General features: G+C 40.7%; 1 protein-coding gene across 3 annotated transcripts in view; it reads right to left on the reverse strand.

Moving 5' to 3' along the window:
- The window catches only part of SGCD (sarcoglycan delta), a 520002-nt gene that overhangs the window by 210471 nt on the left and 283081 nt on the right, over positions 1–26450 (reverse strand). The window contains exons 1-2 of one of the 3 annotated variants that reach the window (XM_058165780.1): positions 23905–24224; positions 6522–6707 (exon numbers count right to left, since the gene is read on the reverse strand). In XM_058165780.1, the coding sequence (XP_058021763.1) occupies positions 6522–6707 (186 nt within the window). In that variant the 5' untranslated portion in view covers positions 23905–24224. Of the gene's footprint in view, positions 1–6521; positions 6708–23904; positions 24226–26450 lie in introns of those variants that run through there. The other 2 variants (XM_058165782.1, XM_058165781.1) reach the window with 2 other exon arrangements.

The following is a 26450-nucleotide window of genomic DNA, read 5'->3' on the forward strand; positions in this document are numbered from 1 at the left end:
GTAGGCCCCGAGACCAGATGCTGCATAGGGCGTCCACTGATTCCGCTCCCCGAGAAGGGAACCTCGAAAAGAACCGAGGCACCTGATTGTTGGTCTCGGAGGAGAATAAGTCCACCACCGGTAGCCCGAAACGGGATGACAACTCTTGGAAATTCTCTGGGGACAAGGACCATTTTGACTGGTCGATAGTCTGACGGCTGAGGGAGTCCGCCATGCAATTTTCCGTCCCCGCAATATGTTCTGCTCTTATTGAACTCAGATGGGATTCGGCCCAATGACCTAGCATAAGCGTTTCCGTCATCAACGAGCGAGAGTGAGTGCCTCCCCATCTGTTTATATGCGCCTTCGCTGTCATGTTGTCCATGAGGATAAGGACATTCCCGTCCCGGATGAAATCCTTGAAGGCCATGAGAGCCAGACGGATGGCACGTAGCTCTAGAAAGTTGATGCTGTGGCGGATATCTGCTGGGGACCACTTGCCCTGAGCCAGGTGTTGATCGAGGTGGGCTCCCCATCCTGACAGACTGATGTCGGTAGTGATGACCACTCTCACTGGTTCCCTGAAGATAGATCCTCTGGCTACCATCTCTGGGTTCCACCAAGCCAAAGAGTTGACCACTTCCCGCGGAAGAGTTACCCGTCGCCTGGAAGGACAGAGTCGGCTCCTCTGGTGTGGCAAGAGAAACCACTGCAGGGGCCGACTGTGGAGGCGAGACCAAGGGATAATATCGTATGATGATACCATCTTCCCTAGTAGCTGGGAAAGTTGGTCTAAAGGGACTGACTGTGAAGACATAGAGATGCTAGCTAACTCAGTTAAACTAACCTGACATTCAGCCGACAGGTAGACCATTGACTTCTGTGAATCTATCTGAGCCCCTAAATGGACGATGGTGGTAGATGGAAAAAGATGACTTTTATCCCAATTAATCGAGAACCCGTGTGACTGTAGTACATCTAAGGTAAGGGAGATATCCCTGTTAGCCCGTTCTTGAGATGTTGACAGAATGAGAATATCATCTAGGTAGGCCTGAAGCCTAACGGGTATCCCCCGAATGTGGGCCATTAATGCTGCCATTACCTTAGTGAAAACTCTGGGGGCCGAGGACAACCCGAAGGGCAAGGCCCTGTATTGATAGTGAATGCCCCTAAAGCAAAACCGGAGGAATTTACGGTGCTCTCGTCTAATGGGAATATGCAGGTAGGCTTCCGTCAAATCAATGGAAGCCATATAATCTCCCGGCCGTATGCACTCTAAGATGGAACGTAATGAGTGCATTTTGAAACGGCGGTACACGATGTATTTGTTAAGGGCCTTAAGGTCTAGAATGGCTCTCCAGCCCCCCGACGGTTTACTTACTACGAAGAGCCTGGAGTAAAAACCTTGTTTTAGTTGATCCGAGGGAACCAATTGAATAGCCCGGATAGCTAGAAGATGGTTGACCGCAGACTCCACGAGGGAGACGCTCGAGCTACGGTTGGAAACCGGGCAAGGTAAGAAAACCGTCGGAGGGGTGGAGATGAACTCTAAGGACAGACCTAGCCGAACGGTATCTAGGACCCACCTGTCTGAAGTGGAAGAACCCCATTGGGAAGAAAAATAAGCCAGCCGGCCTCCAATGGGAAGATTCCCTACGGGATTATTTGAAACGGCTGAACGGTTTGCCCCGACCCCCTCTGAATGGATTGCGGGCGGTGAATTTTGACCCTGTTCTAACCTGGTCGGCTCGCTGGGAATTTCCTCTGTAAGGTGAGAATCGCTGTCTTCGAAACCCCGAACGTCCAAATTCCTGGCCACGAAAGGAAGAAGAAGAAGAGGAAGTCGTGGGACGAAAATAGGGCTGTTGACGTAGTTCCCCTCGCCGCAATAAAGATGGCAACACCTTCTTCTTGTCCTTGGTTTCTACTAGAATCGGGTCCAGAGAGGCCCCAAATAAGTGCGAGCCTGCATAAGGGGAGGATGCCAGACGCCACTTATTCCGGGTATCCGCACGCCAATGGCGGAGCCAGAGGAGCCGGCGAGATGTAATCGTAGACCCGATAGATTTCGCTGAAAAGCGGGCAGCATTCAGAGTGGAATCGGCCGAAAATTCTAAGGCTGCGATGACCTTGTTAAGGTCCTGATGAGCTCTCACGTCTGCTGTTGATATGCGGGCCTGAAACTGCTTGAGCCACATAATAGAAGCTCTGTTGAAAAATGAAGACGCCATGGAAGACCTGACGGCCCAGGCCGAGGCTTGATGGGACTTGACGAGGGATTGGTCCGCTCTCTTATCCTCTGGGCGCAGGGCCTCATTTTCCGGACCCGTGACATGTGAGGCCGTTGTTAAGGCGACTACTGGAGCATCCACAGTGGGCACCTGTAAGATATTTTGAGATCCGGGCGCAATTGTAGAATTTTTGTCCGTGGTATTAGGGTTAGAACCTGAGCCCGGATGAGACCACTGTCGCTGGCCCACGTCCACGAACATTTTGGGCGCCGGGATGGTCTCTGTCACCACTGAGGGTTCCACAAAGAGGCTAGTTGAGGTGCTAGGCAGGGACTGAGGATCTGTCAGAGGGCTTTGGACAGCACCTAAACCCGTGGTTGCTAAAGCCTTAAACAGAAGGGACCGAAACAGATGGGGTTTGAAGAGCCCCACGAACGATGGTTGATCCGGCCCTAGCCCCTCGTCCTCCGACAATGCCTCTCCGGCGTCTTCCTCCTCTGATAATGAGGCCTGACTGTCCTCCTCGGTGGATTGCTCCCTATGAGGCCTAAACAAGACTGATTCTGAAGTGGAAGTTTTACGTGCTCCTTCCCCCTTACGTGATTTGGGGGCAGAACTGGGAGCAGATTCCCTATGCAGAGACAAGGCCAGTTCCTGGCGTATAGCCTGCTGAATCATCAGCCCAAAGGAATCAGGAAGTTGAAAAACTGGCAGTTGTGGTAATGCGGCCTCTGGATGTCGCATAGGGGCTCCTGCGCCCTGGGCCACGTTGCCTGACTGGTTAGGAAAAGGGCCTGGAGTATGTTGAATTTCCGACTCAGAAAGAGTGCGGAACAATGGGGCCACTCCAGCCTGGGCCGAAAGCCAGGGAGATGTCCTGTCTGGAGACCAGGATCCAAACCCCTGGGTTGATTGAGTCATGAAACTTGGGCTTGGAGGGTCAGGGAGGTCTGCCTCATCCCTCTTTCCTCTTGGAGAAGGGGATCTGTGGGCCCTTTTGGAGGCCTTAGTAAACACCCTCTCCAGAGCCTTATGACGCCTCTCCTCTGCCCTAGCCCCCTTTTTTGCCCTGGTCACTTTCTTACCCCTGGGAGGGGAAACCCGAGGTTCAGAAGATGTGCCCTCCCCAGGATCAATTTGAAAAATAGCTTCTGGGGTTGAAGCAGGCAACTCTGGCTGGGAGTTACTGGCGTCCGCCATCTTGAAATTTTTTTTCCCCCCCGCCAATTTAGGACCGCCTTGGCCTACTTACAGACTGTAGAATCCTGTGGAGGCTGCAGGAGAATCGGCCCACTAACGTCCAGCTGGATTGATTAATTGAGAGCAGGATCCAAGCGGCCAAAGGTAAAATGTCTCTCTCCGTTGTTGTTTTTTTGTTTTTTTTTATATCGGCCGCACGCCCCAGAGGTCGCCGCTCGAATGCCGGTGAGATAGAGCGAGCCGCTAGCCTGTAGGCATCAAGCGCGGCTTATTTTAAAAAACTCCCTGAGCGTTGGTGGTAGTGGGAGTAAGGCCAGAAGCTCCGTGAGGCATTGGTGGCAGTGGGCAAGGCCGTGAACTCACTGCGGCGTTGGTGGCAGTGGGCAGCGAGAGAGAGAGAGAGGCAGGGAGAGCCGCTAGCCGGGATCGCGTCGGGGACTAGCCCGTGAGCCTGCCGATTGCCTCCTCACCGTTCCGGATCCAAATGCGGCTCTCCGCGCTTCGGGGACCCGCCCGTGAGCGCTTCTCAGCTGTTTGGCTGGCCGGCAAAAAGTTAAAAAGAAAAAAATTGCCGAAGCCGCCCTCAGCGGGCTCGGGAGCCAGTCCCTTCTTCGCTGAATTTAAAAAAAAAATATTCAAAAAATTCAAAACATTCAAAAACAAACCACAAACAAACAAAATTGTAAAAAAAAAATTATAAACCTGAAAAAACCTCAAACTCCCTTTCCTAAGCCTGAGGTAAAAATTACACGTCCGGTCCAAAGCTAACCGAGTCGAAAAAGCTGGAAAGAAAGAGGAGTAGGCGGGGACCACAAACAACAAATTAAAGACTCGGTCCAATTAGCAACGAGGAGATTCTACCCAATCCTGATGGCCGTTTTCCCCGACTGGGAGAACATAGGTGTGGCAGGTGCCTGTATATCTGGATTCTGAAGTCCTAGAGCAATTTAACTTCTTCATTTTCTATGACTTTTTCTACTTTATGGTCCCACCAGTTCTTGCTTACAGGCAAATTATAATTCTTGCAGATCTTCCAATGCACCATTGTTGCTACTTTGATGATGATGATTTTCCTTTTCTCCTCAAAGAACAATGAATAGTGTTTTTCAATCTTAAATACATAAGAAAGGAAATCACACTGTCGATGTGGCATTCTCGTTCACTATATATCCACCAACTTTTAGGTCACTTGCGTAATAACAGTGTAGGACAGTGTTCATTTTTAGGAATTATTCTAACCTTTTTCTCTGTGATAAGGTTTGCTGTATAGACAAATTTGGTGATTTTCCTCTCCAGCAAGGATGATAGATAACTGTACTTTTTATTATACTGACAACTAGGACTAAAAATAATGTAAAGTATGAAAACTTAGCATTGCATTTTGTTTGTTTTTCTTTCTCATTTTCTTACAAACAAGTATTTTCAAAGGTCAGCAACTATCTAGGGGAAATGTTTATTTCCTAAGCTGGACCTCTAACTCAAGAAAGCCTTTGACAGAGTGCCTCATGATATTTACCTTACTGAAATGTTAAAATATGACTAGATGATGTCACCATTTGATGGACGCAAAGTTGGCTGAATTATTGCACTGTAAGAGTGCTTGCCAGTCTCACACACACACACACACACACACACACACACACACACACACACACACACACACACACAATTCATCTGAAGAGAAATATTGAATAGAATCCCACAGGATTTTGCATCCTGTGCTGTACAATATTTTCATCATTAATGATTGGAGGGGGGCACTTATAAAGTTAGCAGATGACAAAACTGAGTGGAATGGCTAATACCTTACATGAAAGGGATAAGATTTTAAAAGAACTTTCACAAGGGCTTGGTATAACAAATTATAAGACCCATGGTGACAGAATGCTTAGAATGCTATATTGCAGGCTCTGCCCATTGCTAAGAATTCGATCCTGACTGACTCAAGGTTGACTCAGCCTTCCATCTTTCTGAGGTCACTAAAATGAGGACCCAGATTGTTGGAGACAATATGCTGACTCTGTAAACTGCTTAGAGAGGGCTGTAAAGCACTCTGAAGTGGTATATAAGTCTAAGTGGTAATGCTATAACACGTTATAACCAACTGCTGAGTTTTAAGCAGAGTAATGGCTAACTTTATACAAATCTTTCAAGATTTAAAAACAAAAGGCTAACCTTCATCTGGTACACAACCAACTTTAAAATGGTAAGGTGGAGTATAGTCTGAATCAGTGGTGGGTTTCTACCAGTTCGCCCCTGTTCGGGTGAACCGGTACTGGCAGTGGTGGGAGGCTCCGCCCACCTGCCCGGACAGCATCACGGATTCTCTGCACACGTGCACGCTCCCAATTCCGAACCAATAGTAAAGGTAAGTGGAACCCACTACTGGTCTGAATGTATGCAAATGAGTGAAAGAGTGGAAAACAGTAAAGTCCTATAAGCTTGAGGTATTCCACATTTTTTCCGGTTAGATTCTTTAAGAACTGCCTTGGAAGAAAGAGAAGGGAAATTTAAGCCTCGAAGCTACTAATGAAGAAAGCCAAAACATTGCAAAGCATTGTGTGGAACTCTTAAACTTCAAAATGTTCAGTGGAACAGGACAGACCCACAAGGAAATGTTTAGGTGGTGGTCCAAGGTGTTGAATGGAACTGTTTTATTTTAGAAATTTTATCTTTTTTTTTTAGATTTTTTAAAATCTTGTCTTTATTATTTTTATAAATAACTCATGATGGCAAGCATATCTAATACTCCCTCCTATTTTCCTCACAACACTGTGATGGTTGAGAGAAAAAGAATGACTGGGCCACAATCAACCAGCCTAAGGCAGAATTAGAACTTAAGAGTTACCTGGTTTCTATTCTGATTTCTTAATCACTAGCTTAATCACTAGAACTCCAGAATTAAAGTACAGATCCACTAATCATCATGTGAATTAAGAAGAGAGAAAATAGATTCGCCTCAAGTCTTGCCTACGACCAATGCCTGAGCTCATTTTAACCATTCTTGAGATCCAAATGGTTAACTACTATTACAGTTGTATGCCCTAACTTTAAAGCCCAGAGAAAATTTGTTATGTACAAGTCTTTTCAAGCAAAATATCATCTACTTACAATTGTGAAATTCATAACTTTGAGAATCCAGATGGTCATGGCAAGATTCACCAGGATTAAAATCATTAGAAGTAGCACAAAGAAATAGAGGCACCTCTTCCGCCAACCATAAATCCCCACTTTGTATACATGTGGTCCTTCTGAGCTCTGCATGGTGCTTCTCTGGGCATACTGTTCTTGAGGCATCTGGAAAAGAAAATATAACCAGACATCATAGGCAAAAACTGTAGACATGATGAGACTATGTATTCCTTTATTTAAATGATTTAAATGGCTGCCCATCTCACAGGAGTGACATGAGGCAGTATACCAGGATAAAACAATAAGCATACCACAAATCTCTAGGTGACCAAAGTTAATACTATCATCCTAACCACAGGGGTGAAAGGGTAACAAGGGTCAGGACAATCCAGAGGTATGGAATAATGCTTTTTTGAGTGCAGGCACAGTTTGTAGGTCCAACAAGATGGTACCTGGCATATGTCCTCTCCAAGATCTGGTGACAGAAACAATGGAAGTCTTGCAAATAGCCTCTTAGCAAGTGAATATAAAATAATGCATTTTGGAAATACCTGTGTAGATAATATATCTTTTTTTGACTTTGGACTGTAATGCAAATACAGATGTTTCATTACTGAGCTGTAGAAGCCTAATTTTTAAAAAATGTAGGTGGAAAAGAAACATTTATTGTCAAAATAGTGTTATTTATGGTATGGTTATGTTCTCCTTTCTTACTTATTCCTTTTTTGCTAAAATGCAACTCCCTCCCCAAATCTAAATTTGAAATGGAGAATAATTTAATTTGGTTTATATTGATAAAATGAATCGACCTAATTCATGCTTGCAGAGAGAGAGAGAGAGAGAGAAAAGGACCTGTATGCAATCATTACTCAGATTTCATCACTCTCTGGGTTTTGCAATTATATTTTTTGCTAGTACAAAAAATATTTTTTAAAGAAAAATATATGTTAAAGGCTATTCTGTATGGCATGGAAAATAATGTGGAAATGTACAAGTCAGCTGTTTGTCAGTTTTTAATTTTTAATTTATGTAAGGTAAAGGTAAAAGTAAAGGTTCCCCTCATACATATGTGCTAGTCGTTCCCGACTCTAGGGGGCGGTGCTCATCTCTGTTTCAAAGCCGAAGAGCCAGCACTGTCTGAAGATGTCTCCGTGGTCATGTGGCTGGCATGACTAAATGCCAAAGGCACACGGAATGCTGTTACCTTCCTACCAAAGGTCGTCCCTATTTTTCTATTAGCATTTTTTACATGCTTTCAAACTGCTAGGTTGGCAGAAGCTGGGACAAGTAATGGGAGCTCACTAGGGATTCGAACCCCTGAACTGCTCACCCCATTACGCAGCACTAGGGATTTGAACCGCTGAATTGCCGACCTTTTGATCGACAAGGTCAGCATCTTAGCCACTGAGCCACTGCGTCCCTATTTTATACACACACACACACACACACACACACACACACACACACGTATGTATGTTTTCGTAGGTTTTCACGGTATAGGTATGTAGGTCTTGGCATATTCGGATCTTTTCCCGTGTAAGATTGAGAGTATCTTGGCAACTTTTCAACGAGGTCTCACTCATCATCTTTAGGCTGGTGGATTCCAACGGATTCCAAAGAAACACAATTACTAACCTAATCCGAAGGGAGACACCACCCAAGAACCAAAACACAGAACAGGACAGCGGCATCGCCCTCCTCCTGTACATCAAAGTACATCAAAGGCACCACAGATAAAATCAGCAAACCTCTCCACAAACACAACATCAAGACAGCCTTCTGCACAGACCAAAAAATAGCCAACATCTTAGGAAACCCCAAAGACAAGATCCATCTAGAAAACCAAGGAATCTATGAAATACCATGCAAAATCTGCCCACCACATACATTGGACAAACTAATAGGAGAATAAACGCATGCATCTCAGAACACAAGAACGCAGTCAGAAAAGAAAAAAAAAACCTCCTCCCTTTTCCAGCACCTTAAAACCACAGGACATGAAATTGATTTTGAAAGAACCAAATTAATCTCCAAAACTGAACACTATAACAAGAGAATAATTATGGAAGCCATCGAAATAGAGAAACACCCCCACAACATGAATAAACGGGACAACACCTCCTGCCTATCAGACATCTGGAAACTAGCCTTAGTCAACAAACGAGTCCCAGCCACGAAAATTGACACCAGACCCAGAATAACACACGACTCCACCACCAATCATCCTCACCAGATTCAAACCCAAACCCATCCCACAGACGAAACACAACCACCATCCAGAAGCCAGACTATGCTGGCACCATTGGCTGCTGCGCCCCCCTCCGATCCCCACGGAGCCAAACCAAAACCCGGGATGCTGCATCACAGCCATCTGTTCAAGACATCACATCACAGAACACCAGAGGCCACAACACCAAAGCTCAGCACATTACAATACAACCTACTACCCAGGATGTTACAGCACACGACTCAGGAGGTCACATTCCCAGAACTCAGGACATTTCCAGGAAGCCCATTACCACTACAGGAGGTCACATTCCCAGAACTCAGGACATTTCCAAGAAGCCCATTGCCACTACAGGAGGTCACATTCCCAGAACTCAGGATGTTTCCACACAGCCCATTGGCCAGGTCATTGCAGCACGGAGGATTAGGACCACACCCACACAGGATGCTACAAAACAGCCGACCAATCTGCAAACTCCCACTCCAACTACCAATCAAGATGCAACCACACACCCAAACAACCCGCTCACAGAAACACTCCCCACCTCCCCACCAGTATTTATAGAGAGATGGCAGCTTCGACCATGCTTTGCTCACACAAGCACAAAGCCGAAAGCACCAGCCTGAAGATGATGAGTGAGACCTCATTGAAACATCACCAAGATACTCTCAACCTTACACGGGAAAAGACCCGAATATGCCAAGACCTACATACCTATACCCGTGAAAACCTACGAAAACATAATGTAAAGTCCATTTATTAATATGTCTAAGCTCATACCTGCCAATCAAGAGACTTAAACAGAGGCTTGAGTAAAATAGCATTTAATCTTGATCAAGCTTAAATGGTTAGCTGTTCCGAACATACTCAAGATACATGCAAGGAAGAACTACGGACTCATGACAGAAAGCCATGTTCTCTTATACACAAAAAGTCATAAATCCTCAACTCTGGCATCTGCGTATTCTGGAATCTGGTTTGCATGTTCCCATAGTATAAGTCAGTGAATGTAAACTAACTTCTGGATTTACATCGGGTCACACAATAGTAAGGGTCAATGAATGTAATCTGACTTCTTTCTGTGGTGTTATCTTTTCCATTTGTCTTCTTAATTACCACTTGATTTCCTGGAGGATGACATACACGTTCTCAGCCAGAGTGGGGTGGGGAGAGATCAAATGATGGACTCTGACAATTTCCAGAGACTGTCATTGATGGGATGAGGTATCAGTAACAATTCAGGAATTTAGTCAGTTTGACCTCAATAACCATCCATGATGGCATATTTATGTTCTAACCACAAAAGGGCACAATATATATATGTCAGTGTTATGGGAAACAGATATTTACCATGTGCAGTTATACAAACAAGAGACCAAGACATCAAATATCATTTAGCAAGTTTTCTCCTAAGTATGTATGTTCCCTTCAATACATACATGTGTGTGTGTGTGTATAAAATAGGGGCACAGTGGCTCAGTGACTAAGATGCTGAGCTTGTCGATCAAAAGGTTGGCAATTCAGCGGTTCGAATCCCTAGTGCTGCGTAATGGGGTGAGCAGTTCAGGGGTTCAAATCCCTAGTGAGCTATAATATATATATATAGTTTATGTACTGACCTTGAAATCAAGTAACATGGATTTATGAATATAAATATATGTGAGATTGATACTAAATAATGAAAAAAGGGGTTGATCTAGTTGTATTTGGGTCAGAAGTAACCAGGATGCAAAAGGACTGCAGTAAGAGTTCAAACTGATTGAAACCTCTTTTTGAAAATTGAGCAGATTGACCCCTATCCTGAGGTCAGAAAGAAAACAACCATACATCCAATGACTGGCAAGGGCCAGAATGCCTAGGCTTTAAAGCCTGGAGCAGACATATATGAAAAGCTTGATTTCTGTGTTTTGTGGGGGACGGGCATACTCTCTGTGCAAATACAGCATTTAAGTCAAGAACACTATGAGCCTACAATAAAGCATAATCTAGTCATGTCTTCCCTCTGAACCACTGCTTTAAGCAGATTGCTAAATGTCTGGGCAGTCAAGATTTATAGCTGAACCTACTGAAAGTCTGACCAGGGCTCTGTATTAGACTGGGAAGCAAAATAAACAAATGTGAAACTTCTCTGTGATAGCTTTATGAAGATGCACTGCAGATGCTATTTCTAGTTATCCTAGAAATTCCCCTATTAAGTCATTTGTTTCAATAACTTTACTATATATGGTTGTATTATAAACGACAGAATGAACAATCGTTACTTAAAAAGAAACAAACCAGAAAAATATCAAAATGTTCAAACATCTAGAAATTGTACAAGATGTTTGCTTGTTTTTACATCCTATATTGCTCCCAAGCTATTAAATTCACTCAGAATGTCTTTACTTTTTCCTCCTTCAGGGAAGAACTCACATTCTTCTTTACTGGCTAGGCCTGCTCAGTTTGAGTTAGTTTTAACAGGGACGTTAATGTTTTCTTTTCCTTTTTAAATTATTTTCAGTTGTCTTAAATGCCATATAAGCTGAAATCCTAAATGCATGTGTATGCCTTTAAATTGGTGTTGACTGCTGGCGATGGCCTGGACCTATATGGACTGCCTGGATTTAAATGTTTTTTAGAAGTGATTTGGCATTTCCTGCTTTTTTTGAGGCTGGCTGAGAGAGATATAATATAGTTGGATGGAGAGATAAGTCTGGTTTGTGTGTTTTTGTGTGTCCATAGAAGTGTAGGAGGGGCAGGTTAAAAGAGCTTTCAGTGACCTTACCAAGATCTTTCACTAAGAAGAATCATCAGTGGATGAAAAGCAAGGGTGGACCTGTCCTCCCATGCTTTTATGGACCACTCAAAACACACAATCTATACATGCCTCTCTGTTTAATTGTATCGTTACCAGGATCCCTCAACCTACAAAAATGCTAAAGAATTGGCAAAAAACCTTGGACAACTCATAGAGGGAAATAAATATTCCATGAACTCCCCACTGTAGTGTCTTCAAAGAATCAAAGATGTGACAATAAATGAAGATGAAACTGTGATCTTATTTAATGTTCACAACACTCTTTACATCCATAGTCCTAGAATTAACCAAACGGGATCCAATCTGAGTTGGTCACTGGGACCAGAGATTTATTCTTCCAAGCTTTTGGATCTGTGCTGGAGCCCAACCTAAGGGAACTCTCCAGGGTGTGTGCTAAACAGTCCATGGCAGCTTTACTACATAGTACATCTGCCCTAACCAAATATACCAAGATTAAAATTCCCAGAATCATGGATCTCATCAGCTTTTGCCTAATCACATACTTTCAGTTTGGTGGACAAATATATCAACAAATCAAAAGAACCCCCATTGAACCACTGCTTTCAGGACTCATAAGGGTGACCATAATGCATTGCCTAGAATCTATAACATTCCCACAGATCCAAAGTATGGATCTGATATGTAGGTGATACCTTTGTCATAAAAAAAGAACCAACTAGAGAACACACAAAACATCTTCAAAGGAATACAATTCATAATAGAAAAAGAAAACAACAACATGCTACTCTTCTTGGGTATCCTCATCATCAGAGGCAATGATAGTAAATGATTAGAAAGGCAAGTCTGTCATAAAATTACCTAGACTAACTCAGTGGTCCACTATCAAACTAACAACCTAACCTCCCACAAGATAAGCTGTGTAAGAACATGTAAGAACACTACTTAAACAATTACAAACACACTTCACCAACCCTGGTTCCCTGAAAAAGGAAACCGATCAACTATACAACATCTTTCAAGAAAATGGGATAGCCATGCAGCTTTGCTCACTCAACCCAATGAAGCACAACCAACACAAGCTGTGAAAAGTATAATACTACTATACATCAAAAACTTCTCAGAAACAACAACCTCATGGGATCACTGTAGTACTCAAACCAACTAAAGCCCTGAAAAATATCCTAAGTAAATCCAAAGACTCAGGAGACCCAGAAGAAAATACAGAGGACATCTACAACATACAGTATAAGCACTGTAACAGCCAGTATATGGGATAAACAGGCATCCACGAACACCAACCAGCAATCAGAAGACATGATGAAAACCCCTTAATTTCACAAGACATGGATACAAACTAACATCAAGATTAACACTAGACCAGTAATCAAGAAATGAACAATACCCCAATCAAGGAACTACCAAACTATGACATCAAGCTAACAACAAATAACATCCTAATGAAGGAACCAAGACCACTCTCACCAACACTGAGAAGGCAGGCCAGTAGCATATAAAATGAAAGCAAACCCAACTCCTTTGTAGCACTGATGATGTTACCTAGTTTGATAATGAAACATCTGCAAAAAAACAACCAAGTTCAGAGAACATTAAGGACCTCACATATAGAAGAGTCCTAACCAAAAATTCAGTGGATCATCTATTGCAATTGCTTGACTTCTGCATGAGACTTGAACATGTCATGCATTTCCCTTGCTATCACTCCCTATCACAGCAAAGATCATTAACTAATGTTAAGATAAATAAAGTAATACATGTTACCATTGAAAGAAAGGATCCCATAAGGTAATAGGACCATCATCATTATATTATCTATTAAATAACTGCTATTGTTGCCTGAAACATGCTACCCATCAGGAAGCAATGGATGGGTTCCGATTGTTGTGTCTCGTCCGATCTCACCACCACAGCCGGGGTCTGCTTATCTGCTTCCGAACGCTGAAGAATGTCCTAGCATGCCTCCCGGCCCCAGCCCTGGCTCCATGCCCAGACAGGCTGAGGAGGGGGCATCTCCTGGCCCCAGCCCTGGCTCCATGCCCAGACAGGCTGAAGAAGAGCAAGTATCTCCAGCCCCCAGCTCTGGCTCCATGCCCAGGCAAACGGAGCAACTAGACCCCTCCCCCTCCTCCACAGCATGTGAGCCTGAGGAAGGTCTATTATCAACAGCTGCCAATTGGAGTGACCCTCGCTTCAGAAGAATTGATAGGCGGCGGCGTCAGAAGGAAGGGAGGGGCAGGCCTGGATAAGTGCTGAGTCATGGAGCCACACCCCATGGCCTATATAAAGGATCTGCTTTCTGGCAGTCTCTGAGTCAGGCAAAGTTTAAACATATCTTGCTGAAGTCACTTTCTGGTCTCCTGCCTGCCTTGAGGACTTTGCTAGGACGGGTCAGGAAATCCGAATCAGGCTTGCCTCTGCAGCTCTGCCCAAAGTCCTAGCAAAGTCCTCAGGCAGGCAGGAGACCAGTAAGTGACTTCAGCAAGATAAGTTCGACTTTGCCTGACTCAGAGACTGCCAGAAAGCAGATCCTTTATATAGGCCATGGGTGGCTCCATGACTCAGCACTCAAACCAACTAAAGCCCTGAAAATATCTTTGGCATATGCTCATTGGCAGGATTCTAAGCAAAAAACTGCAGCCTGTAGATGCTTAATGAGCACCTCGGGGCTATCAGTTAACTAAATCAAAATGTAAATGAAATAGAAAAGTCCTTTATCTCTGATTTCAGAAGGCAACCAGTTCTCAGATTGTAAATAAATACAATCCCCATGCTCTATGCCAATAATACAATCACAACTAAACAATGAAAGTTTCAAATAGTGTTGGTTCTAAATTAACAGTCTGAATTCTGCGTGCCTGTTGCCTCTTCTTCAGCCCAGACAGAGAAGTAAAATGCCATGACCAACTTAGGCAAAGAATCTGCAACGCTAACTTTATTTATAATCAGCCCGATGCAAGGAGGACAGCTTCAGGTCTGCTCTAAGCAATAGGAAAGAAAATGGCAAGATGCCAAAGAGAGGCTGATTGAAGCTGTAATCTTTTACCCACTTAACTGGGAATAAGTCCATTCAGCTCAGTGACTTTACTTCTAACCCTTTAGCAGTAAATCTCAGTCTTTCTAGCTTATTATAATGTCTAAGGCCACAGCAGTAAGATTTATTCTGGTGGCAAATTGTATATAATGTAATTGGTACAGTTCTATCTTCTGATCCTGTCTGTATGAAAAGGAATATTGGTGGTTATTTGATTAGGAAGTGTTAATTGCCTAAGAGTTGTGCTAATTGCAAGGCTTGTGCAAGGGCACTATTAGAAAGATAGAAAGAATGTAAGACATAGTTTCTACACATGAAGGGGATGGCAGAATGTTATTGACATACCTGTTTTTTTGAACTTTTTCTTCATTGAAAAAAATATATATGAGCATGTACAAGAATAAAGCAGAATAAAAGAATACAATATTCCACTATTTAGCAAGTAGAACCCTGAATTATCTTATTTGGGGAGGGGGGGTTGAAGGAAACTAAGGTTTTTTTGGGGGGGGGAGATTTTCACTTTCTCCCTGGAGTTATAATGACAACTTGATATGCACTGAAAGAACCTTGTTTACTCCTACAGAAATATCACATGACAATTTGATGGGATGTAAGGAGTGAAAAGTGAATGCAAAATGAAAGTGATAAAAATGTGACAAGAACAAATGGACTGGAAAAATGATGCCCCCCTTTTAAAAAAAGTTAACCACACAGATATTTTAAACTACACGTAAGTCTTCATAAATAAGATTCTTGAATTCCAGAGGGAGTGAAATTCAGCTTATGGACCATCTTGATTAAATAAGTAAGTGCTGTTTTTCCTCTAATGGGAAAGCCTCTCAGAAAAATGGCTACAGGCAGGTATAAGATTCTTGAATTCCAGAGGAGTGAAATTCAGCTTATGGACCATCTTGATTAAATAAGTAAGTGCTGTTTTTCCTCTAATGGGAAAGCCTCTCAGAAAAATGGCTACAGGCAGGTATAAGATTCTTGAATTCCAGAGGAGTGAAATTCAGCTTATGGACCATCTTGATTAAATAAGTAAGTGCTGTTTTTCCTCTAATGGGAAAGCCTCTCAGAAAAATGGCTACAGGCAGGTATAAGATTCTTGAATTCCAGAGGGAGTGAAATTCAGCTTATGGACCATCTTGATTAAATAAGTAAGTGCTGTTTTTCCTCTAATGGGAAAGCCTCTCAGAAAAATGGCTACAGGCAGGTATAAGATTCTTTACAGATCATACAGTAGATTCTAAACCATGTCATAAAAGAAACATGTTACGCTATATGGAGTTTTCCCCTTTTTCTTGACCACATGCAGAAATATTTTACTGCAGGAAAGTACAATGAAATGTGAAGTTAAAATATCCCTTTAAAAGTAATATTATAATATTAAGTGGGCTACTCCAAATTTTATGTATTTACTGCCGAAAAGACAGATTGTAATGTAATCAGCAAGAAAACAACATGTGACTTTTCATGTATTCTGAGTGGTTTCGATTTCTCTTCTGGGTATATTGTGTGAAAAGACACTTTTTAAAAAATTACTCACCGTCATTTTATTTACACTTTGTATTTTTTATACAGGAAAGATATTTTGGAGCAAAACACATAGTGTTTTAAAATTGCCCTGCTGAATTTAAAGAAGGTCCTTCTAGGATCAAATATAGCCCTAATTGCAGTGAAGTGTTATTTACTTCATACTTCATAATATATTTTGATATCCATGCATTATTTACTTTTGATTTAAAAAATACATAGACTACAACCAGATGTATTCACCTTTGCGTTCAACTTTGTATTTTTATACAGGAAAGATATTTTGGAGCAAAACACATAGTGTTTTAAAATTGCCCTGCTGAATTTAAAGAAGGTCCTTCTAGGATCAAATATAGCCCTAATTGCAGTGAAGTGTTATTTACTTCATACTTCATAATATATTTTGATATCCATGCATTATTTACTTTTGATTTAAAAAATACATAGACTACAACCAGATGTATTCACCTTTGCTCAACTTTGTATTTTTATACAGGAAAGATATTTTGGAGCAAAACACATAGTGTTTTAAAATTGCCCTGCTGAATTTAAAGAAGGTCCTTCTAGGATCAAATATAGCCCTAATTGCAGTGAAGTGTTATTTACTTCATACTTCATAATATATTTTGATATCCATGCATTATTTACTTTTGATTTAAAAATACATAGACTACAACCAGATGTATTCACCTTTGCTCAACTTTGTATTTTTATACAGGAAAGATATTTTGGAGCAAAACACATAGTGTTTTAAAATTGCCCTGCTGAATTTAAAGAAGGTCCTTCTAGGATCAAATATAGCCCTAATTGCAGTGAAGTGTTATTTACTTCATACTTCATAATATATTTTGATATCCATGCATTATTTACTTTTGATTTAAAAATACATAGACTACAACCAGATGTATTCACCTTTGCTCAACTTTGTATTTTTATACAGGAAAGATATTTTGGAGCAAAACACATAGTGTTTTAAAATTGCCCTGCTGAATTTAAAGAAGGTCCTTCTAGGATCAAATATAGCCCTAATTGCAGTGAAGTGTTATTTACTTCATACTTCATAATATATTTTGATATCCATGCATTATTTACTTTTGATTTAAAAATACATAGACTACAACCAGATGTATTCACCTTTGCTCAACTTTGTATTTTTATACAGGAAAGATATTTTGGAGCAAAACACATAGTGTTTTAAAATTGCCCTGCTGAATTTAAAGAAGGTCCTTCTAGGATCAAATATAGCCCTAATTGCAGTGAAGTGTTATTTACTTCATACTTCATAATATATTTTGATATCCATGCATTATTTACTTTTGATTTAAAAATACATATGAGCATGTACAAGAATAAAGCAGAATAAAAGAATACAATATTCCACTATTTAGCAAGTAGAACCCTGAATTATCTTATTTGGGGAGGGGGGGTTGAAGGAAACTAAGGTTTTTTTTGGGGGGGGGGGAGATTTTCACTTTCTCCCTGGAGTTATAATGACAACTTGATATGCACTGAAAGAACCTTGTTTACTCCTACAGAAATATCACATGACAATTTGATGGGATGTAAGGAGTGAAAAGTGAATGCAAAATGAAAGTGATAAAAATGTGACAAGAACAAATGGACTGGAAAAATGATGCCCCCCTTTTAAAAAAAGTTAACCACACAGATATTTTAAACTACACGTAAGTCTTCATAAATAAGATTCTTGAATTCCAGAGGGAGTGAAATTCAGCTTATGGACCATCTTGATTAAATAAGTAAGTGCTGTTTTTCCTCTAATGGGAAAGCCTCTCAGAAAAATGGCTACAGGCAGGTATAAGATTCTTTACAGATCATACAGTAGATTCTAAACCATGTCATAAAAGAAACATGTTACGCTATATGGAGTTTTCCCCTTTTTCTTGACCACATGCAGAAATATTTTACTGCAGGAAAGTACAATGAAATGTGAAGTTAAAATATCCCTTTAAAAGTAATATTATAATATTAAGTGGGCTACTCCAAATTTTATGTATTTACTGCCCGAAAAGACAGATTGTAATGTAATCAGCAAGAAAACAACATGTGACTTTTCATGTATTCTGAGTGGTTTCGATTTCTCTTCTGGGTATATTGTGTGAAAAGACACTTTTTAAAAAATTACTCACCGTCATTTTATTTACACTTTGTATTTTTTATACAGGAAAGATATTTTGGAGCAAAACACATAGTGTTTTAAAATTGCCCTGCTGAATTTAAAGAAGGTCCTTCTAGGATCAAATATAGCCCTAATTGCAGTGAAGTGTTATTTACTTCATACTTCATAATATATTTTGATATCCATGCATTATTTACTTTTGATTTAAAAAATACATAGACTACAACCAGATGTATTCACCTTTGCGTTCAACTTTGTATTTCATTTAAATACATTTTTATATGAAGCTGTCATCTCTCCCATAATTTCAATGAAAGATATCAGAAATGAAAGAAACATCAGATTCTGTAATTCAGAATTATTACTTTTAATTCAGAAAGTATTTCTCAGGCGTCTTCTTTTATCAGCTTCTATTTTCTATTTTATTTCCTGTCCAAGAGATTGAAATATTTTTTTCCTGACTGTAAAAGCTGATGTTGGCGTTCAATGAATTGAGATTCTTAAGTTAAAAACAACAGTGACCAAACATACAAATAAGCTGCTCAAAAAATAAAGGGAACACTTAAACAACACAATGTACAGTAGTTGAATGTGCTGACAACACAATCACACAAAAATTATCAATGGAAATAAAATTGAGCAAGCCATGGAGGTCTGGATTTGGAGTTACATTCAAAATTAAAGTGGAAAACAACACTACAGGCTGATCCAACTTTGATGTAATGTCCTTAAAACAAGTCAAAATGAGGCTCAGTAGTGCGTGTGGCCTCCACGTGCCTGTATGACCTCCCTACAATGCCTGGGCATGCTCCTGATGAGGTGGCGGATGGTCTCCTGAGGGATCTCCTCCCACACCTGGACTAAAGCATCCCCCAACTCCTGGGCAGTCTGTGGTGCAATGTGGCATTGGTGGAAGGAGCGAGACATGATTCCCAGATGTGCTCAATTGGATTAAGGTCTGGGGAATGGGCGGGCCAGTCCATAGCATCAATGCCTTCGTCTTGCAGGAACTGCTGACGCACTCCAGCCACATGAGGTCTAGCATTGTCTTGCAATAGGAGGAACCCAGGGCCAACTGCACCAGCATATAGTCTCACAAGGCATCTGAGGATCTCATCCCGGTACCTAAAGGCAGTCAGGCTACCTCTGGTGAGCATATGGAGGGCTGTGCGGCCCCCTAAAGAAATGCCATCCCACACCATTACTGACCTACTGCCAAACCGGTCATGCTGGAGGATGTTGCAGGCAGCAGAATGCTCTCCATGGCGTCTCCAGACCCTGTCACCTCTGTCACATGTGCTCAGTGTGAACCTGCTTTCATCTGTGAAGAGCACAGGGCGCCAGTGGCGAAGTTGCCAATCTTGGTGTTCTCTGGCAAATGCCAAACGTCCTGCATGGTGTTGGGCTGTAAGCACAACCCCCATCTGTGGACATTGAGCCCTCATACCACCCTCATGGAGTCTTTTTCTGACCGTTTGAGCAGCCACATGCACATTTGTGGCCCACTGGAGGTCATTTTGCAAGGCTCCTGTAAAGGCAGAGGTAGCGGTCCTGCTGCTGGGTTGTTGCCCTCCTACGCCCTCCTCCATGTCTCCTGATGTACTGGCCTGTCTCCTGGTAGCGCCTCCATGCTCTGGACACTACGCTGACAGACACAGCAAACCTTCTTGCCACAGCTCGCATAGATGTGCCATCCTGGATGAGCTGCACTACCTGAGCCACTTGTGTGGGTTGTAGACTCCGTCTCATGCTACCACTAGAGTGACAGCACCACCAGCATTCAAAAGTGACCAACCATCAGCCAGAAAGCATAGGAACTGAGAAGTGGTCTGTGGTCACCACCTGCAGAACCACTCCTTTATTGGGGATGTCTCGCTAACTGCCTATGCTTTCTACCTGTTGTCTATTCCATGTGCGCAACAGCATGTGGAATTGATTGTCAATCAGTGTTGCTACCTAAGTGGACAGTTTGATTTCACAGAAGTGTGATTGACTTGGAGTTACATTGTGTTGTTTAAGTGTTCCCTTTATTTTTTTGAGCCGTGTACAAAATATACAATTTGCTCTTGGAATACTGTAGTTAGCACCAAATCTGCTGAATACCTTTGGATGTCTCTAAAGAAGGAAGGAAGGAAGGAGGGAGGGAGGATGGGTCTGTGTAAGAAGTCAAACCATGAAAATAGGTCTGGTGACAAAATATTTCAGAAGACATAAAAAAGAAATGGGGTGAGATGGGGTGTATTGATCGTTACACTGACTGTGAGTAGTTCAATACCTCTGATTCAAGAGATCTGTCTGTTCAGAGAGAGAATGAAGGTTATTAAACTAAATTTGGTTTGTCCAATTCTGCCTAACTGGTTTTTATCCCCCACTACAGAAATGTGTATGTTTGAATTTGATGCACTACAAAAATATTGTCATGTTTTACATTCTTATATGTAAGCACAAATGTGCACTCTAACGTGTTTGTGACAAGTGTAAGTGTGACATCATAGATATGGAACTGGCTGTAATTTTCTATTATGTAAACAGTGGTAAACGTTCACTGTCTTGTAATACAATGTTAGGAAGTCTCCAAACAGTCTCTTTAGGAATGGGGCCAGTGGAATGTTAATTCTCAACTCTGCCATGGCCAACTCCTCTTGCTCTGCACACATAGACTCATAAGGTTGCAAGTGGAAAAGAGTCCAGATGCTGTATTAGATCCCACTTGAGGCACCACAATTGAAAAAAGGACAAACCTGAGTTAGTTCAGAAGAGGACTATCAGGATGGTAAGGGAAGGCAAACCTTAAGAGGGCCTGGATAAGTTTAGCCTACAAAAAAAAGTCAACCAAGGGAAGATATTTATTTATTTATTTATCTCCTTAATAAATTTATAAGGCTTCCCATCTCATATACACAGCTTTGGGTGCTAATACAAGTAGTCCTTGACTTACGAAAGTTCATTTAGTGACTGTTTAAAGTTATAATGGCACTAAAAAAGTGACTTATGATGGTTTTTCACACTTATGACTGTTGCAGCATTCCCATGGACACAGGATCAAAATTTGGACACTTGGCAAATGGTTGAGATTTATGATGGTTGCAGTGTCTTGGGGACTACAAGCAAAGTCAATGGGGAAACCAGGTTCACTTAACAAGTGTGCTTCAAATTTAACAGCTGCAATGTTTCACTTAACAACTATGGCAAGATTAGTAGTAAAACTCACTTAACAACTGTCTCGCTTAGCAACATAGATTTGGAGCTAATTGTGATTGTGAGTCAAGGGCTACCTATAAATAAAATGGTATAAAAATAAATAATAATAATAATAATAATAATAATAATAATAATAATAATAATAATAATAATAATAATAATAATTTAATTTTTATACCGCCCTTCTCCCGAAGGACTCAGGGCGGTGAACAGGCAAATAAAATAATACGATACATTTCAATAAAAACACTATTTAAAAAACTTATTCCAATAGCCTAAATTTAAAATACAATACAAAATATAAAATAAACTCCAATAAAATCCATATTTAAAAAACCCTATTAAGCCAGTCCTGCTTGAAAGAATAGATATGTTTTAAGCTCGCGGCGAAAGGTCCGGAGGTCTGAAAGTTGTCGAAGTCCTGGGGGAAGCTCATTCCAGAGGGTAGGTGCCCCCACAGAGAAGGCTCTCCCCCTGGGGGTCGTCAGCCTGCACTGTTTGGCTGACGGCACCCTGAGGAGGCCCTCTCTATGGGAGCGAAATAACATAAATAATACTAAACAGTAGCTGAATGCTTATGAAATCACATCTTCAATATATAACTATGACCAAGAAACTGACTCAAAATACAACCAGGGCTGCAGTCCTGATAGCAAAGTCAGATTTTTAATGGACTGCAAAAGGCCAGCAGAGTCAAGGCAAATCTAATCTGGTATAGTAGCTGTCTTTTACATAGAAGTAAGTTTAGGACTAACAAACTGTTCTAGGAAGACATAAATATTTGGGTAATGCAACCAATAATAATACTAGAGTTTGATTATTTTTTATTAATAGGTAGATATTTGTCCTGAAATTATCTTGCTTTCTTTTCTTATGGATTATTACTTGGGCCTGTTTAATTTCCAGCCCAGCCATCAAAGCAATTTAAACAAACATGGTACCATGAAAAAAAATCAGTTCTAGATAATCTGTAGAGTATTCTTTTTCCTCCATTTGATTTGATTGATGTATTTTGCTTAATTTATTTTATAGTCTGTATTATATTTTATAGTCTCATTATCCAGACCCCATGTCTCTCATTTCAAATTAACCCATTAAATATACCCATTTTCTGCCTTTATTTATATCTACAGTCATTATTTCTCTTTAACCCATTTTGTTAATAATAATTTCTTAATAGGATTTAATCTATTTTATGGAGTGATCACTTGTTTCTTTACTTCACCTAGTAATGACTTCTTGCTATTTTATTTAAAAGTTGACTGTAAAAACTCCTTTTCCTATACCTCTCTATTCTGGATTTTCATTCTGCTCATATATCCTAAAGTATTAATATCAGCACACTTTACACAGTTCTATAGCCCAGTTTAACTGTTGCCAATTAATGCATAAATATGGCTTCTGCTGCCCATATATTATTAATTCAGCTTTTTATTTTAATACAGCTTTGCCTCTTAAGACAAAGTAGAGCAAGGGATACGCTCAGAGCAGAAGAAAAAATACATGTTGAACAGATCTGAGAAAAAAAACCTTTTCTGCTATTGCAGTCTGAGTCTAGACAAACAAAAAAGAAATGGAAGGGTTGTTTCAAAGTACTTCTCATGCTGTGCAACCACTTTTAAAGAAACAGCAAACAGGCCAGCTAAGATTTAATGGTCACTGGTGAGGAAAGGCAATAAGCCTTAATGCGCCAAAATAGGGCATGGAGTAACAAGACACACATTCACTTGTCATTTGCAGGAGAGAAGCCCGACTTTTAAAATAATTTGTTCAGGAAATATTTATTTGGCAAAACATTTCATGAAATGAAAAGTAGCAGGTGGTGTTGAATGGAGTAGCTTGGAGAAAAATAAAGTTTTCTCCAAAACTTTCTTGATTTATAGGCTACTGCAATTTTATTATAAATGATTGTATTATTTTGCCCCAATTCTGGGTAAACACAGAAAAATAAATAGAATTGTAGCCTTATTGCCTTGTGTTTTACATATGTACTGTTTACTTTAAAAAAAAAATGCTCCAAACTACTCAGCTTTTGCCTCACAGTCTCTTTGTAAAGCTATAGCTATATCTGCATATTGAAGCTGCATTGATAGCAATTTGTGAAACATACTAACTAGCTGATCACATATTCTAATAGGCAGAACTGTCCAACTTTCTCTAGCTCATCCATACACACCACTGTGTAAACTTTAAAAACAGGATTCTGTACTGTTGGGTGGGAGGTTCGACAAATATGCATGCCCACTTAAAGAGAAAGCCTCCGCTCCGGCCCTCTCTGCAAGAACTTCAGTAGAAGTTGGAAAGATAATCAGCCGATCCCTCTGTAAATTAAGTGGCAGATCTCCAACTTCTTTCTCTGTTAAGTGAGTACCCCGACGGGTCCCTCTATTTGTAAAACAAAAGAGCAGCAATGCCCAAGAAAGCTGTATTAAGAAAGAATAAAAAGCCTCTTACCTCTTCTGGGGGGCAGGAGCCCAAAGAACACAACAAAATCCGGGATATGCCAAAAAGGGGGCCAGAAGGAAGGTGCCGTGTTGCTTTCAGAGGAGCGCAAGGCCTACCCTGGGTTCAGAAGCTGCCCCTGTCATATTTTCCAGCAGCAGAACCGTCGCCAAGTCCCTGCCCAGCCCGAAGAATTTCCTGAACAGCATTCCCCTTCTTTCTCTAACTGCTTTGAAACCACACTCTGTCTTTTACTTCAATGAGGCTTTGTCAGGCCAAGTTACAGCTACTGGTCTGGCTCCAGATAGCAATTGAAAACACATGTGTTTTGCATGAAAGCCTCCCCACATACTATCGTGCCGCTGCGCCAAACACAGGGGACTGGCATGTTTCGCATTTGGAAGGCTAAAGCCAATCATTTCTGCAACAACTGTATATGCTATTTTTATTTCAAGACTGCTCTACGCTTTTCCTTTATTGCAAAACCAAGAGAAACTTTTCTTAGTGTTAACTTCTTTCCCTGACCAAACCTGCAGAGAGAGATTCAGATTCTTATGCTGTCCACCACCTCCCTTTACCTAGCTTTTTCTTGTGTTTTAATTTCAATTGCGTAAAGCGAGGTTTATTTTTAGAAGCTCTAGGCTCTGCTCAGCACATTGCTGTGTATCCTAATCTTGACATGTAGCACTGTAAGCTGAATATACTAAAAATACTACAATTATGCCTGAGCACTTGGATTCTTCTCTACTGTGACAGTCTCTCACAATAATTCCCAAAACAGCTTTTTTTAGATTGCCTATAGGAAAGTTTGGGTTTAGCTTAAATTATGGGAGAGACATATGCTTTATCTTTTGTCAAATGGCTCTCCTTGATCTTTTTCAGTTCCGTATGATACCATAGATCTAGGTTTGTTTTTTAAAAATACTTTATGTTTCTGTTACTTCAGATACTCATACTGATAACATACAGATCCCTCTCCTCTCCACTCCTCTCCTCTCCTCTCTTTTCCATTTCGTTCCTCTCCTAAATTCTACCAGAAAGGTGGGGGGGAAGCTTATTTGAAAAATCCCAAGCAGATAATTATTGATTTTTTAAAAAAAAATACTATTTTTTTCCAGTGTGTTGTCATTCAGTGGAATCTCCATATTAGTTAGTCTTTAGATGGCTGGATGAAAGTGGTACTTATTTCATATTTATTCCACATGTATGGAATAAATACACATTCAAAGGAAATAGTGAATGGTACTATTTCTTACACATTTTCTATACTCTGCATGGCATTGCTTAATTTGATCGGGAGTAGTAGGATGGGGTATGTTTCTACGTCTTTTCATGCTGTCCAAAATTTTAGAATTTTTTCAAAAATATTAAATCTAATGGAACTGCCTTGTTTACTTTATGAAGGAGACCAGTTCTTCTAAATGAATCCTCATGCAAACTTATATATGTAGCAAATAATTTTGGTTCACCTAACATGAACATAAGATTTTTTTTAATAACATTTAAAAGCATTTGAACATACCTGTCAGCCAACTTTACATCTCAGTTCAGGTGGCTGCTATTTATGGAGTTCTTTCTATAGTGAACATTAATTTTACAAATAATACACCCACATAACAAATATAAACTTATGATTCGCACACTATTAACCAAATAAATCCATCTATGCATTTTAAAGGCCAAAAGATTTAGATAAGGCCAGGGATCTCTGTCCTGCCTACTGAGCAATGACTATAAAATTCCCAGAGGGATGGTGATGGAAGCCATTGTAAAGTCTACTTACGTGGAGCATGACATAAATAACATCAAAAGTTCTCTCTGCTCTGAAAGCTTAAGGGAAGGTTGCCAATGTGTATCCTTTTGATAAATACAAGAAACTGAGATATTTGTGAGGAGGGGAGCATGACAAATAATTGAACTATGCACTTTAAATCTTACGTAGATTTGTTTTACATTTTATTATTAGTGATCATTTCAACATATTAGCGAGATGCTAAGTTTTGGAGCCAGACATTTGCACTGTGTACTGTGTTTGTGGCAGAAAGTATCATTGCAAGGAACAGTTAGACAGGAGAGTCACTTTCCTTAGTGACTTGCTATATAGTGCAGGCTGTGGAAAAGATGCAGATCAGTAAGTTACACAGATGTATTTCCTCCAAGCTTTTATATTCCTACATCTAGTTCTATAAAATGCCAGAGGGGAAAGAATAATCTATATTTTTGGATATTCACTGACTAAGCTAAGTACAGCATTCCTAGTACCCTTGGTTGAAAATATAAAATGAGCATGTATTACATTCATATGTACAAAAGGAATGCTATTATGGCGGGGGCGGGGGGGAGAGAAAGAAAGAGGGAAGGAGAATTAATGAGCATGTCTTCAGGTAAGAACATGAATATCTCCTGATTATTTTCTTGGAAGTGGTTTTCCATGGCCTTCTTTTTGGGATTATTTTCTCCAGCTAAATCTGTATTCCTGCATTTATCGATGGCTTCTCATTTAGACATATAGCTATTTAAAGAGAAGTTCATTCAAGATGTAACTTGCTATAAGAACA

The sequence above is a fragment of the Ahaetulla prasina genome, chromosome 2, assembly GCF_028640845.1.
Source record: "Ahaetulla prasina isolate Xishuangbanna chromosome 2, ASM2864084v1, whole genome shotgun sequence".
Lineage (NCBI taxonomy): Eukaryota > Metazoa > Chordata > Lepidosauria > Squamata > Colubridae > Ahaetulla > Ahaetulla prasina.